The sequence below is a fragment of the Emys orbicularis genome, chromosome 2 (genome assembly GCF_028017835.1).
Source record: "Emys orbicularis isolate rEmyOrb1 chromosome 2, rEmyOrb1.hap1, whole genome shotgun sequence".
NCBI lineage: Eukaryota > Metazoa > Chordata > Testudines > Emydidae > Emys > Emys orbicularis.
The window spans coordinates 141,687,235-141,703,382 of NC_088684.1; the positions used below are offsets into that span (position 1 = coordinate 141,687,235).

General features: G+C 52.3%; 1 protein-coding gene across 1 annotated transcript; it reads left to right on the forward strand.

Moving 5' to 3' along the window:
* The first annotated feature begins 298 nt into the window (after positions 1-298).
* On the forward strand, positions 299-13,524 carry LOC135873717 (aldo-keto reductase family 1 member B1-like). Its single transcript, XM_065398354.1, has 9 exons — positions 299-490; positions 2,428-2,544; positions 4,498-4,575; positions 6,291-6,407; positions 7,682-7,788; positions 10,369-10,456; positions 10,655-10,738; positions 11,463-11,551; positions 13,485-13,524. The coding sequence occupies exons 1-9, from the start codon at positions 299-301 to the stop codon at positions 13,522-13,524; spliced, it is 912 nt and encodes a 303-aa protein (XP_065254426.1).
* Positions 13,525-16,148: the final 2,624 nt, after the last annotated feature.

Consider the following 16,148-nt stretch of genomic DNA (forward strand, 5'->3'; position numbering starts at 1 on the left):
AACCGAATGTGGGCAGGAGTGCCACTATGCACCGTAGCTGAAAGGTGGCATCGTGGGCACCACAGCGCCCCCTAGTGCCATGCTGGGGCCTTGGTTGAACACTGACTTGGAAGGACGAGCACCACATGTGGAATTTGCAGCACCTAGCCGTTCCCTGGGGGTACCTCCTACCCAAGTGTGGACAAGGCCTGGCCCTGGGTTTGGCTTGACAGATCCCAAGCTATTGAGCTGGTGTAAATCAGTGTAGCTCGTTAGCCCCAGGAGTGTGGCTCTGGGGAAGATTAGATAGCAAGCGGTGATGCATCTATTGCTTTCTTTGCAGTCTCCCCCGGGGGCCGTTCAGGAAGCCGTGGAGGTAGCTTTAGATGCTGGATATCGGCACGTCGACTGTGCTTATTTTTACCAGAACGAGGCCGAGATCGGAGCAGCCCTTCAGAAGAAGCTGGGGGAAGGGAGGCTGAAGAGAGACGAGCTTTATGTGGTGAGCAAGGTGAGCCCCATTTTCCTTCCAAACAGAAGCCCAGGATTGCCAATTCTTTCTAAGTTACCCCAAGACTTGGGATGCTGGGTGTTGTTGTTTTTTTCTCATGGCCTCTGCGCCTGGACTCATGATACGGTGAAAATTTCAGCCTCCGCTAAATAAAAAATGATTTCCTAACCCTGTCGGTTATTCACAGAAGCTGCAAAATGAGACCCTCGAAAGGCCAGAAGGCAAATAAGACCCTATGGTTTTTTAAGCCAATCTCATGGATTCTGGGGGACCTGACTCATGAAGGCTTGATGTTGGCTGTACTGTATGCCTTGTGGATTGAAACACAATTGTCAAAGAGCTGCCACTCCCAGTGCAGAACAACAACTTTATTAAACTTTCTAACTTACTAGAGATGATCAAAAATGGACAATGGGACCGGTTTCCATTGGAAAATGCAATTTTGTCGAAATCTAAACCATTTTGCAGAAACATCTCAATTTTGGTGAAATTGCGATGGAAAAATGTCAAAACACATTGTTTCGACTGTCTCATTTCATTTAACTTCCACTTGCATATTTTTGTGTTGTTCCAGACTGTATTATGTTGACCTTAGCAAAATGAAAAGTTTCAATGTTTCCAAATAGAAACTTTTCAGAATTTTCACCCTACTAGAAATTTCAATTTGTTGGAATTTTCCACAGGATTCAAATTCCGTTTTTTGCCCAGTAGTGTTCCGTGTTCTTATATGCCATTCGATAGTTAATAGAATTAGTGCTATCTACATATATACAAACATCTCACTTTTGTGGAGCACACCCATAGCTACTATAGAATCACAGAAATGTCAGGCTGGAAGGGACCCTAAGAAGTCATCAAGTCCAGTCCCTTGCACTGAAGCAGGACCAGGTAAACCTTGACTATCCCTGACAGGTTTTGTCCAACCTGGTCTTAAAAACCTCCAGCAAGGGGATTCCACAACTTCCCTTGGAAACCTGTTCCAGGGCTTAACTACCCTTAGAGTTAGAAAGGTTTTCCTAATATCTAACCTAAATCACCTTTGCTGATGGTTTAACCCATTACTTTTTGTCCTACCTCCAATGAACATGGAGAACAATTGATCACATTTTTTATAACCGTCCTTCACATATTTCAAGACTGGTATCAGGTCCCCCCTCAGTCGTCTTTTCTCAAGACTAAGCTATAGTTATGATATTATCTCAGACTCTGTTTATGATGCAAGTAACAAAGGCCCATGGTAGGTTCCTACAACAATAAGCAGCAATGGAATGCTAAATAGAAGAGATTCCCAAACTGGGTGTACCTGAGAGCTGATTGGTCACATGATGCTGGCTCCTCCTCCTGGTTTCTTGCTGAGAAGAGCAGACCAATAGGAGCAGGGACATGGAATGAAGAGCAACATTTGACTTGTTGCTCTAAGGCCCGGTGGGAACACATAATTTGTATAGAGTAAAATGCTGGGGAAAGGGATGTCGGTTTTGCTCTTGGAGAGGAAGGATTGTGCTGGGGTGAAGCCACTGAACTGGGATTCAGGAGATCTGGCTTCGGTTCCTGGCTCTGTCACACCCTCCCTCTCTCTGTGCCTCGGTTCCCCATCGATACAGCTCATTATACTCCCGTTCTCCTACTCTTTGTCTGACCATGCTCCCATATCACAGAGGCAGCCTGGTCCCGTAGAACAGATGGTGGATTGGGAGTCTAGAAACCTGGGCTCTATCCCTAGCTTTGCCAATGACCCGCTGTGTGACCTGGAGTAATTCACGTCCCCTCCACGTTTCTCCTCCCACCCTGGGTCTGTCTCTTCTATTTAGCCTGAGCTCTGCAGAGCAGGGACTGCCTCTCTCTACATGTGCGTATAGCGCCCAGCATAAGGGGCCCTCATTTTGATTAGGTGCTCCTGGAATACAACTAATAATGCAACTATCTTCTCTGGGCAGCTGTGGAACAGCTTCCACGCCCCACAGGATGTGAAGCCAGCTTTCCTGAAAAGCCTGACGATGCTGAAGCTGGATTACCTGGATCTCTATCTCATGCACTCTCCAATGGGCTTTCCGGTAAGGTGGATTCTCTCTGAGCTGATAGCCTTTATTTCCCTTTCTTCCCCCTAGCCACACAGCAGTTTATATGGCGACGAGTCAGTGCAGGACAGAACTGGATTTCCGTTTGTAATTGTCAAGGGGCAAAACAAGGAAGGCTGGGTTGTCCCTCCGTGGCAGGTTGACAGCCCCTGAGTGTGTTGTCTGGTTTCCTTTTGCGTTTCTAGGAAGCATGCTCGAGTGGCTAAAACGCGAAGCTGGGACTCAGGATTACTAGGTTCAACTCCCAGTTTAACCACAGACTTACAACACGACCTTGGGCAAGTCACTTGATAGACCCTGGGCCTCAGTTCTCTCTGTGTCACATGGAACTAACATTACTGTCCTGCCTCACAGGGGCGTGAGGTGCTCAGACATTATGGTGATAAGATAAAGGTTCTGTTGCACCTTCCATCCAAGTAGCTACAAGGGCTTTAGAAACATGGAATAACTGGGCCCCTGTAGCGGGGTGAACACCTGCTCCAGCCCTGAAGGGGTTGGAAAAGCCCTGCAGAGGGCTGGGGCTGTAAAGGAGCAAAACCCCGGCTGATTGGGGAAGTGGCTGCAGCTGGGGCCATGCCCCAAACTGAGCCACTCAGCCTTATAAGAAGGCCAGGATAGCCAGAGCTGAGGAGTCTCCCTCTGACAGGAGAGAGAGACAGGCCTGGCTGCAGGGAACTCACCGGGGACCTAGAGTGAGGCAGGGCTGGGGAAAGGCCTTGGGGGCTGGGAAGCCCTAGGCCAGGAACTCCCCAGGCTGCAGGGCCTGGTCCTAGGCCCATATAGGTATTGGGGTTGCAGAGGAGCAACCTGAGGGTGGGTAAAGGCAGCCAGTCCAAACCCCTTGTTGCCTGTGATGATTGGCTGATAGACTGCAGTCTGCCCCAGGGCGTGGGGGCTAGATGGTGACTGGCAGTAGCCACGACTGAGGTGACATTGGGATAGGGGGTGGGGAGACCCAGAAAGAGAATGGGGTACTGCCAGGGGGGCAGCACCCAAGCCAAGGGCACCGGGGTCTGGGAGGGACACTGGGGCCAACGACAGGTGGATCACCGGCCTGCAGAGGGTGCTCCGGATGCTGGGTGAGCTAATTCCTGAGACAACCAGCAGGAGGCGCCGCAGGGGTGAGTCCACGCCTGATTACAGCCTCATTGTCTGACTTCCATGGATGGATGGCATAAGCCAACAGAGAACTTGGCTCATGTAGGCCCAAGGTGCCCATGGGAGACAGTTAAGGGATAGCTTCCCTGGCAGCTGGAATGCTGCCACCTCTGGGGTGGCACACAGCAACTATTTAACAGCAAAATAATCTAGGCTGGGAAATGAAGAAAATGAGAGGATCCAGTTGAACTTAGGGGAAATCGAGGGTAATCAGGTGTTGGGCAGGGTGTAGGTGGGTCTTCTGGATGGGACATGGAAGAGTCATCCTGACCAGGCATGATCAATGAGGATCTCTTGGCGATTTTGGTAAGAGGAGGGGGACTTGTGAGAACACCAGCGTTAAACTCCATTGGGGTAATTACGCTTACTGCTGAATTGGATCTGCACTGACTCAGCAACACCAGAGCAGGGGAGTCTCCTATCCAAGTCGTGACCCAGCCTCGTTCTCCTTTGAGCTCAGGAGCCTGGACTGCCTCGCCGTGACTGGAATAGCGGGAGCGGGGTCAAGCAAACAGGCCGGGATATTCACTCTCTAGAAAAGCCCCATGCAGACCTCGCTGACGCTGCATCATCCAGCACCCCTGCCTTTCTTTAGCACTTCCTCCTATTGCAGTAACTCTGACAGAGGTGGTGGGCGTTCCCCAGGGATGGATGGGCCAGCTGGGGTGTCTGATGCCTTGCCACTCATTCAGGTCAGGACTCTCAGCAGTTCTAGAGATGCACATGGGATGCTTCCCCCTAGAAAGTGGCTCTTGGTCTGTTCCCCTGCAGAATATCAACGGGGAGCTCATGCCTCAGAAGGACGGCTTGCTTCTGCAGTCGGATGTGGACTACGTGGACACCTGGAGGGTAAGAGGCAGCACATCAGGCCAAGTGCAATGATGTTCATTGGGGGTCACGAGCAGGAACAGAACCTGGGACCTTCTGCACCTCAGCCCAAGCTGCTACTGCGTGAGCTAAAGGCGCAGTAGCAATGGGATATGGCACCTGAGCTACATGGAGGTATTTAGGATGGAGGGGGTCTCTCTAGGGTTCCTTGAAGGGGTCCCTTACCAGGGGAAGCCCTGATTCCCACTTCCTGCATGCCTCGGTGATGTGCACCATAGATGGATACCATAAGCACACAGGACCTGATTCAAAGCCCTTTGCAGCCAGTGGAAAGACTCTCATTGGCTTCGACAGGCTCTCCCATAACGCACAGTGAGCGGCGAGGAAAGAGCAGCGTAGGCTGCCCATCTCCCTCCAGTCGTAACGATCTCCATGGCTGGCTCGCGTTCCTCGCATATATTTCCCATCAGCAACCTCTGCTGTCTGGCTGCGAGAGACAGAGAGACAGGCTGAACGCGCCCGCCGCCGTAGCAATTGGTAATTACCAGCGAGGTTAAGAGCCATGAGCCTGGGCAGGGTTTTCGTCTGGCTGGAGATAATGGAATGGCCTCATTTAAAACATACAAAGGCTCCGAGAAGGAGCTAATTCGTCACGGGAGGAGACAGGCGGCGCTCGCATGCCGACAGAAATATTTTTAAACCCATTCTGAAGGGGAACTAGAGCTAAGATTCCAGGCAGCTCCCTTTCACCTCTGTCGTTCGGGGCGTGTGCAGAAGGCTGAATTCGGGCACATCACTGCAGCTTCAGTGGCAAAGCTGTCCTGTGTGGTGCCCGAGGCGGAGGCTGCGTTTTAAAGCGCTCCGTTCTTGGCACTGCCTAAAGGCCCAGCCTAAGTATGTGGAGAGATGGAGATCAGTCACTTGAATCCGATTGATCAGTCGTCCCAGGAGCTTCATGCCTGCCCTGGGTGGGCATGGAGGACAGAATCAGGGCCGGCTCCAGGCACCAGCCGACCAAGCATGTGCTTGGGGCGACACCTTGTAAGGGGCAGCCAATCTTGCGGTGGCGGGGCGGCGCTCGGGGATTTTTTATTGTTTTTGGTTCAGCGGGGCGGCGCTTGGGGCGGGGGGGGGGTTGTTTTTGGTTCAGCGGGGCGGTGCTCGGGGGGGGGGGTTGTTGTTTTTGGTTCAGCGGGGCGGTGCTCGGGGGGGGGGTTGTAACGGCAGGGCGTTTTTTTTGTTTGTTTGTTTGTTTTTGCTTGGGGCGGCAAAAAAGTTAGAGCCGACCTTGGACAGAATGGTGGTAAGGACGATCGGGACCCTCTTCTGCCAACGTAAGCACAAGGGTAGGAACTTCTGTGGCACATGAGAGCCCCAATCGCTGGGCCTGGTCCATGCACATGGGCCCACCTCCTCAAAGGTATACAGGCCGACGTTCCTAAGGAGGTGGTGGGCTTTGACACAGGTGCTGAGCACCCACAGCTCCGGGTGGAGCTGGTGGCAGCTGCAAGTGTTCCTGCACCCCGGCAAAGCCAGCCAGTGCATTGTCACTCGCCCGTTATTCCAGCAGCCCTCTGGGTTTCCCCAGCTGTGCGGGCCCAGCCCATGACCTGTTGCATAGAATCATAGAAGATCAGGGTTGGAAGGGACCTCAGGAGGTCATCTAGTCCAATCCCCTGCTCAAAGCAGGGCCAACCCCAACTAAAACATCCAGCCCCTCTTTGTTTTCTTGGCAGGCGATGGAGAAGCTGGTGGACGAAGGCCTGGTGAAATCGATGGGCGTTTCCAACTTCAACGTCTCCCAGCTGGAGAAGCTGCTGTCTGTGTGCAGGATCAAACCTGCCGCCAACCAGGTAAAGGCTTGTGATTGGGCAGCGTCTGAGTTACACCTGTAACGGTGTCGTTTGCCGTGGTGGTCTAGGTTGGTCCCTGGATATGAGAGAGAGAAGGCGGGTGAGTCTCCTTCAGCTCTGTGCGGCTCGAAAGCTTGTCTCTCTTACCTGCTCTGCCTGTAGCAATGTGTCTCCGCTCCGGGGAGTGCTTATGCTAGCTTTGCATCGGGCTGCTTATAGTTGCAAATAGTAATTGGGAAGCTGCCGCTGTGGCGTCCTCTGTACTGTGCTAAGCAGACTTTGGGTGCTTAATGCAGCATGCGAATGCCTGGGTTCGCAGCTTGGGCAGAGCCAGAGAGGTTGTGCTCACTCTTTGAGGGCTTGGCCCCAAAAGGGCTTCTTTGTATCCCAGAAGCACAGAGCCCAGCCAAGCTTGGGACCCCACTGTGCTCAGTGCGAGACAGTCCCTGCACTGAAAAGCCAGCGGTCCAAATAGACCAGACGGGCGAAGGGGAAACAATCACGGAGAGGGGGAAGTTAAAGCCCAAATCTCATGGCTCCGAATCGCCCCTAACTAGGCCAAGCTGCCTCTTAACGTGGGGGGCGTGGCGTGGTGTGGAGAAGGCTGAGAACCACCGGCCTAATCAATTGGGTTCTGCCTTCCTGTGGCCGGTCGCTGTCACTGCCAATAGTTAACGCTGCAGAAGGAGGCCCTGGGGAATGCTGTGAAGGGGGATTGATCGGTCCTGATCCACTAGGTCCTGGTCCACTAGGAGGGTGGTGAAGCACTGGAATAGGTTCCCTAGGGAGGTGGTGGAATCTCCTTCCTTAGAGGTTTTTAAGGCCTGGCTTGACAAAGCCCTGGCTGGGATGATTTAGTTGGGGATTGGTCCTGCTTTGAGCAGGGGGTTGGACTAGATGCCTCCTAAGGTCCCTTCCAACCCTAATCTTCTATGATCTGGCAGAAAGCTGTAGCCTGAGCCTTGCTTCCCCTCTCTTAGGCCAGGGTGTGGAGGAAGGAAGCCACATCTGATGTTCGGTCCAGCATGCTGGGAGAGGCATGTGGGATTGGGCAGAGAAGAGAAGACTTGCCCAGGGCAGGAGGGAGGCTCATCTGACCCTGGGGCTATGGGGGCTCCTAATATTCAGCAAACCAGGCCCCAGCTTTGGGCTTTCTGATGAAAGCTGCACCCATCCCTCCTAGGGAAGGACTTCCCGGCACTTCAGAACCCACTCATGAGCACCTTGAGGCAATGGGACGTGGGCATGAGATACAATAACTGTTTCTCCACCAGGTGGAGCTGCACCCCTACCTGACCCAGCCCGAGCTGGTGGAGTACTGCAAGTCTAAGGGGATTGTCCTCATCGCATACAGTCCCTTCGGCTGCCCTGCCCTGCCCTGGTAAGTCATCCCTAACGTGCGTCTTTGGAGGGTAGATCTAAAGCAGTGGGCTATGCTGGAGGGTGATGTAGCAGGGTGGACACCTGCTCCTGCCTGGAAGGGCCTGAGAGAGCCTAGGGAGCAGGCAGCATGAAGGCTGAGCTGATTAGGGGAAGTGGCTGCAGCTGGGGCCACGCCCCAAACAGCCTCAGCAGGCCCTATAAAGAGGCTGGGAGCCAGGAGCCCAAGAGTCTCTCTCTGCGTTCAGGGAGAGAAGGGCCTGACTGCAGGGAGCTAGACACAGGGTACCTGTAGTGGAGCAGGGCTGGGGAAAGGCTGAGGAGCTCCAGCCTGGAAAGCCCCAGGCTGTGGCCTAGTATTACCCCAAGGGGTACTAGGGGTTGCAGAGGGCAGCCCAGGGCTAGTCCAAGGCAGCAGGTCCAAACCCCCCTTGCCAGTGATGGGTGGCCTATACTGCAGTCTGCCCCAGGGAGCGGGGGCTAGTTGATGACTGGCAGTGGCCTTATTCTGAGGCGAGGTAGGGATAGTGGGTGGGGGTTCCCCAGGGAGGGGAGACCCTAGTATTGAGGGGTGTACTGCCAGGGGGCAGCGCCCCAGATACAAGGGCACCGGGGTCCGGGAGGGACACGGGGGCCAGAGGACAGGTGGATCACTGGCCTGCAGGGGGCGCTCCAGGATGCTGGAAGAGCTGATTTCCCGAAGCAACCAGTAGGGGGCGCCGCAGGGGTGAGTCCAGACCTCTACAGGTGAAAACAGCACCGCCTGGGTCCTGTGTGTAGTCAGTCCTGTCTGCTTGTTAACGTTCAGAGACCAGCGTTTCCCCCCGCTAGGGAGCCGAATTCCAGTCTGGCTCAGGTATCCCTGGGGGAACCACCGCCTGCATTCCAGCAGGAGCAACTGCCTTGTGAGCGTGGGCACTGGAAGGAAGCCAGGGTGGCTCTGGGATCCCGTGGTGAGATTTGCACGGCGGTTAGAGGAACACGGAGCACGTGTGATCGGGAGTCACGGACTCCAATGATGTTGGTTTCTCAGAGCGGAACCGTGCTCCAAAAGTGACCTGTAAAGAGAGAATGTCCAGTGAGCTAATCCGAGAAGAGGAGGAGGTAGAAGGGGTGGGGGTCTTGCTGCTCCACAGGCCATGCTGGTGACTGGCTAAGCAGCAGTTCTGCAGAAAAGGACCTAGGGGTTACAGTGGATGAGAAGCTGGATATGAGTCAGCAGTGTGCCCTTGTTGCCAAGAAGGCTATCGGCATTTTGGGCTGTATAAGTAGGGGCATTGCCAGCAGATCGAGGGACATGATCATTCCCCTCTATTCGTCATTGGTGAAGCCTCATCTGGGGTACTGTGTCCAGTTTTGGGCCCCACACTACAAGAAGGATGTGGAAAAATTGGAAAGAATCCAGCAGAGGGCAACAAAAATGATTAGGGGGCTGGAGCACGACGTACAAGGAGCGTCTGAGGGGACTAGGATTGTTTAGTGTGCAGAAGAGGAAAATGGGGGGGGGGGGAGGTTAAAGCTGCTTTCAACTACCTGAAGGGGGTTCCAAAGAGGATGGAGCTCGGCTGTTCTCAGTGGTGGCAGATGACAGAACAAGGAGCAATGGTCTCAAATTGCAGTGGGGGAAGTCTAGGTTGGATATTAGGAAACACTATTTCACTAGGAGGGTGGTGAAGCACTGGAATGGGTTCCCTAGGGAGGTGGTGAAATCTCCATCCTTAGAGGTTTTTAAGGTCAGGCTTGACAAAGCCCTGGCTGGGATGATTTAGTTGGGGGATTGGTCCTGCTTTGAGCAGGGGGTTGGACTAGATGACCTCCTGAGGTCCCTTCCAACCCTGATATTCTATGATTCCATGACTCAGAAAACACCTTCTGGGGACAGTAGATGTCCACAGCACACAGCTGTAGCACAAAGGGGCAGTTCTGCCCTGAACTGGCATCGCAGGGCTTTGTGTTGACTGTCTGGCAAATGGAGTGAGTGTGAGCTGGAGGCCTGAGAGGTGTTTCTGTAGCCTGGGCTGGCTCTGAGATACAAGCTGGGTCCTCTTCCTTCGTGGCTGGTCACCCTGGCCCACCCAGCCAAGGTCTGTCTGAGATCTTCGCTAGGCTAACTGGGCCGGATTCTGCTCTCACTCCAGTTTGATTTCACTGACTTGGGTGGAGTTGCTTGGCCCAAGAGCATTTACTGGATTCTTTTATCTTTATCAAGAGACTGGCCAACGTAACAGGGGTCCCACTGCGTGATGAGTTCTGGGGAACAGCCCTGCCGCATTGTGACAAAGCAGGGGAGAGGCTGAGTGAGCTGGGCCAGGGAGGGGTCCTGGCTGTTGTTAGCAGCTGTTGTTTGCACAGCAGCACCAAGGGGCGTTTGTCGACCCTGACCCTGTCGCTGGCTCAGGAGGAGTGACAGAATCCCTCAGTGCCTTCCCTTCCCTGTTTCTCCAGCCAGCAGCAGGAGGCTTTGCTGCCTCCCAGTGGTGCTGTGAAGGCGACTCCCCACCAACCTTCTGTTTGCAAAGTGCTGCCTGTTCTCCGAGAGCAGCAGCCCTTGTTCAGGACTCTCCATATCCTCTTCCCTTAGCCCTTCGGGGGAGAACAGCCCTGTGCCCCTCCTGGAGAATCCCACGGTGAAGGAAATCGCTCAGAAGCATGGAAAAACCAGCGCTCAGGTGAGGGGGGGGGGGGACAGCACTGGCCCTAGTGGTGGTTCTCTATATAGATGTGCAACATCCTATCTAAGCTACACGGGGGGGTTGTGGGTGCAGTGTGGAAAAACGGGTCTCTCTGTCTCTTCATGCTGACTGTGCTCCTCCTGGCCATCGCACCAGCCACGTATCCTGGCTCACCAGCTCCTGCCCTCTCCGCAGGTTCTCATCCGCTTCCACATTCAGAGGGGCATCGCCACCATCCCGAAAAGCATCACCCCGGCCCGCATCGTGGAGAACACAGAGGTAACGGGGATGGCTAGCGAGTCGGGAGCCCTCTTCCGCTCCTGGCAAATGGCTGAGGGGTTACTGTCACCAGAGCAGGGTGAGACACTTCACACAAGCGACGGCTGGGGACTTGTACCAAAGCCGAGCTGTACCCAGCAGGATTTGAACGGCTAGTTCAAGGGACCCTTAAGTATTGCTAGCCTGAGGGTTAGCCCCTCTGTTCGGGGATACGCTTGTAGGCCCTCTGCTTGGAGACCTAAGTGGGTTTGCTCCTCGTAGAACACACAACACAGAGCAAGGTCTGGCTGTTAAACAGCCTGCGTTGGCTGTGAGAATAGCTTGTGGCCCAGAAATCTGGGGGTGGGATTTTTGTCCTTTCACTGAGGAGTTGAGTGGGTGGCCATGCCCATCTGGTAGAGCTGTGCTGAACAAATGCTCAGGGCCGGGCACCCAACAGAAGATCTGCCCTTAGCCTCAGAGAGAGAGAGAGAGACGCAAAGGCTGGGGGTGAATTTCAGCACAGCAGCTTGAGACGCAGTAACCTCCCATGTGCGTGCTGGGGAAGTCCCACACCCTGCCATTCCCCGTATCCAGCCTCCTGGTCCCACTCAGACTCCAAGGGTCTGCATTTCCCAGCCTTACAGAATATCCGCCCGCGTCTTCCATGCTTTGCTGTGGACTTGCGTCTCCCGGCAGACTTGGGAGCCTGGGCTTGGAGTCAAAAGCTGTTTCTTCTGCGTAGGTATATGACTTTCACCTGACACACACCGAAATCCAGACACTGGAAGGACTAGACTGCAACACGCGATTTATTAAATGGAACCTGCTGGGGTGAGTGATTGAAACAGGCTCGTCTAACTAAAAAAACTTAGCCCCGTGCAACTGTGCTGAAGCCTTCAGAGCCCAGCTAACAATATTACACAGGGAAGCTTGCAGGCTAGGAAGCAGTGGGTGCTTTCAGTCATGTGGCACTGGATGGGGATGCAGGAGACCTGGGTTCTATTTCTAGCTTTTCCTCTGGCCTGCTGAGTGACCTGGGGCCAGTCACTTCCCATCCTTTGCCTCAGTTTCCCTAAATGCAAAATAGGGATAATGATCCTTTGCTTTTCCTCCACAGGGCTCAAGGTAGATAGGCGGTAGATATTCAGTAGCATCTACTCTTTAAGGATCTCAAAGCACCTTCCCAACGTTAATTAACCCATAGTGAAGTAGGTAAGGGACCAAACCCAGCAGGGATTGTCCCCGTTAGCTTCAGGTGGGGTTGTTCCCAAGCCAGCGTGGGTCTCCCCTATTATAAAGGGAGCTGTTTCCTCTCGGGTGCGAACCCATTCAGAGGCAAGGGATACATCACAAAGGTTTGAGCAGCACATTGAAGCTCCAGTGTAATACGTGCGGAGTATTGCTATTGTTTATTTAAGCACTGACCGTAGGCTTGGCCCCTGTGCAATACACACAATCAAATCTTCCCTCGTGGCAGGGCTCGCAAATAAGGCCCCGATCCTGAAATCTGAGAGGCCAGCGTGGGACCCGAAGAGATTTCATCTGGGTGGAGGGCAGGGGTCACTAGATGCATAACCCAAGCTAGGAGAACGTGGATTTGATGCTCTCTAGTGGCTGGTACACCGAGATGTTTCAAGCCGCTATAGAGCTGGTTAAAATATAAAGCTGTGTCTTTCTTTCTGAAAATATGAACAAAATGACCCCCACCCTGAAAACCTTGCTACAGAACGTCTGTCTTTTGACTATAGGAACATTGGAAACATTTCCCCTTCCCTGTTTCCACTGAAAAGAGGGAATGGACCCCAAAAAGAAAACTTCTGGTTTTCAACAGCTGAAAATTTTCAATCAAATTACATTTTCATTTTGATCAAAAAGCCATTTTTTAATTGGGGAGGCAGCATTTTTGGTGAAAAATGCTGACCAGCTAAGGTGTGGGTTCTCAACCTTCCCCTACTGGGTCCCCTCTACCATCTAATCAAATCTAGCTCCTTATATAACACTTTTCAGCAGTAGATCTGAGAGGTCCAGATTCATGAAGGTGCTTAGGCGTCCCAACGTCTTAAACCACCCCCCACCTCCCCTGGGGCCCTGCCAACAAGTGGAATTCTCAGCCCAGCTTTGTGAATCTAGTCCAAAGTGACTTGCTTCAGAGTCATCCAAACAAAACCCACATCTCCCGTGTCCCAGTCCGCTCGGCCATGCTGCAGGAAGGGCAGGGATTTCACAACCAAACTCTGTTGGCGGCCCATGAAGTTGAGCCCCTTTTCGTCGTCAGAGGTTGATATTGCACTGGGGAAGTTAATGGGAGTTTTTCTATTGACTTAATTGGGAGCAGGATCAAGGCCCTTAAGTCTTTGAATGCAACAGGGGCTAAAAAGCAGGATTGGCTCATCCTTTTAGTTGGAGAGATTCTGGGTTTAAACACCTCTGCTGGTGCAAGGTATCACCAGCAGATCCAGTTGCAGGATGGGCGCCTGACGGAACAGAATGCACCGGCAAATCCAGAGAGGGATGGCCTTAGTTTATTTGTGGTTCTTTTAATTAAACTCATGGGTTAATGCATTTTAAATTAAAGGTTTGAATTCCAGTAAAGTTCCCTACTTTGGCTATTCCGATCATATATATATATATATATATATATATATATATATAGAAGAGGTGGCTGGCTACCTGCACTGTTTGCTTCTTGAAAAAGCTTTTACATGGAAGATTCTGAATGGTTGTGATAATTATTTACTTAGGATGTATTTGTCTTTTATTCCAGGATGGAGACACACAAACACTTCCCATTCAGTGACAAGTAACTATCGCGGCCTAAAGAAATGGCAAGTCAGTCCTGGAAGATCCGGTTCCCAGTAAATCAACTGCATGTATTGGCAAGCTTTTGAAATGATCCATATGAGCCTCTCAAAATCCTTCTGAAAATGTCCTAGGCAAGGTAAACTAAAATCTACTTGCCTACCTGTACATTGGGGCTAAAACTAATTACGTTTTATTTGCCCATTTTAAATGACTTGAGAATGGAGGAGAAGAATTTTACAAGGGTGATTTTAAATATTTGCTCAGCAAAGGGTAAGGGGGGGAATCTTGATAAGCTATTTGTTCTCTGGAGACCGTTTCTAGATGTGGGGGTAAAGGATTAGACCCTTCTGTAAGGTTCCCCTGATTTTCTTTCAGTAACACAATAAAAACCAGCTGCCCAATGACAGCATTTAGCATTCCTGGGTTCATGTGTTGATTTTTCAGGGGCCTTTCACCATGCACTGAACATACTGAGGTTTTGTTAAACAGCAGACTGTACCAACGCGCCTTTAACTTGATGCAACATGGGATTTGCAGTCTCCTGTTCAAAACCTTCAGCAATGTAAATGCTTCAGCTATATTCTGCACCACTGTGTTACAAATCAGTTAGTTTACTGTGGGGGGAAGAGTCATACCAACCGGAATATTCCTATCTATTGGAGTCACAGACTTTTTTTACTGTGGGCAGAATTCACTCCTGTACTGAAGACCAACCCGATCACTTCAGTCCCACTTAGGTTGTGCCTGTTCTGGACCCTTACTCCTGATTAAATGGGATTTAAGTGAGGTATAGCCCTGGATGCATAGGTGAATGTCTCTTGGAGACAAGAGTCACAGTTTTCACTGCATGTTGCTTACCTTTTTGGGGAGCACCCTTTCCCTTCAAGTGCTCAGTAAACAGGCTAGTTCACTGTATGCATGTGCATAAAAGTCAGCCTGTCCTGATGGACTGCTCAGTACAGCAAGCTGACCTTGACAGATCACTGGTTTTGCAACAGTCTTGCAGTGGACTTCAGTGAATGTATGGTCAGGCCCAGTATTAACTTGGAGAGACTTAAACCCTTTAATGTACATTAGATTTATGTGTATTTGGGTTTTTCGCCTTCCTCTGCAGCGCAGGGCATGGGCAGTGATGAGCTGCCAAAATCTTAGGAACCAGTTCCCTACCGGGTCTTCGGCAGCACAGCTCTGGCAGCTGAAGGACTCGCCACCGAAGACCCGGTAGGGAACCACCCGGTGAGTACACCCCCCACCCATGTCCTGCCCCCCTCAGAAACCGCAACCCATAACGCCCCCCGCTCCTTGTCCCCTGATCACTCCTTCCCAGGACCCCACCCCCTGCCCAACTCAGCCCGCTCCCTGTCCCCTGACTGCCCTGACCCCATCCACCACCACCCCGACAGACCCCCGGAACTCCCACATGGCGCCTACCCAACCCTCCCTTCCCCATCCCCTGACCACCCCCCAAGAACCTCTGCCCCATCCAACCCCCCACCCCCACCCCCCGCTCCCTGTCCTTGCCTTATCCAACCCCCCCGGCCTCTTACCCGCACAGGGACCGGGCCCAAGTCGGGACCAGGGCCCAGCCCGGAGCCACGGCCGGGGCCCAGGGTCAGGCAGTGCTGCGCGGCTGGAGTTGGGGCCAGGGCTGGGCCGGAGCCAGGCCAGAGCCAGGCAGCGCTGCATGGCCGGGGCTGAGCCGGGCCGCGCGGTGCCTGGAGACTTCCTCGCGCCCCGTCCCCGCTCACGTGCAGGAAGCCCTGCTTCCTGCAAATTGGCTGATTTGCGGGAAGCAGGGGAGGAGAAGCCGGGGGGAGCGTCAGGGGAGGAAGCGGAGCTAGGTGAGCTGGGGCCGGGGGCAGGGCAGGGAGCTGCCAGAGATTTTTTTTTTTTTAAATTTAAAAGCCCTTTTAGAACCGGGACAACCGGTTCTAAAAGGGCTTCTAAATTTAACAACTGGTTCCTGCGAACCGGTGGGAACCGGCTCCAGCTCACCACTGGGCACAGGTCACTTGCTGGAGGATTCTCTGCACCTTGAAGTCTTTAAACCACGATTTGAGGACTTCAATAGCTCAGACATAGGTTAGGGGTTTGATAAAGGAGTGGGTGGGTGACCTCCTGCGTTGTGCAGGAGGTGAGACTAGATGATCATAATGGTCCCTTCTGACCTTAAAGTCTATGATTCTATGATTTGTGTTATTAAGATACACAAATTCACATACCTCAGGTGTTATGATACACTAGCCCCTGCTTAGTGTTGTCCATTCAGTTTGTTTGCCAGATGATGACCATTATGTATGTTGAACGGATGTAGTGTAAATTTGGACGTATGTTCTAGGAGTGTAAAGCTCTGTGTATGTGGTTAGAATGAAAACAAAACAGAAAGATGTCAGATGAAACTTTCCTATGGACCTGGTTGAAATAACTTGCATATAATTAGTTATCACAGCTGTTTCACATTGAATTGGAAAGGGAAGGATTCATTTAGATAGCTAATACTTAGCAATATTTAATACTTTGTACAGGGCTTTGAAGATGCGATGTCTTTAGCTGAAATCTCACATTTAAACTTCCTCTCCAGCATCTTCAGTTTGTTACTGCACATTGTTCTCACCAGGCAGTTTGT

Bases quoted from the DNA above. Each gene is read 5' to 3' on its own strand.
- LOC135873717 (XM_065398354.1), top strand. From the start codon at position 299: ATGCATCTATTGCTTTCTTTGCAGTCTCCCCCGGGGGCCGTTCAGGAA. The intron at 491-2,427 runs GTGAGCCCCATT...TTCTCTGGGCAG, and splicing joins AGCTTTATGTGGTGAGCAAG to CTGTGGAACAGCTTCCACGC. The intron at 10,739-11,462 runs GTAACGGGGATG...TCTTCTGCGTAG, and splicing joins GCATCGTGGAGAACACAGAG to GTATATGACTTTCACCTGAC.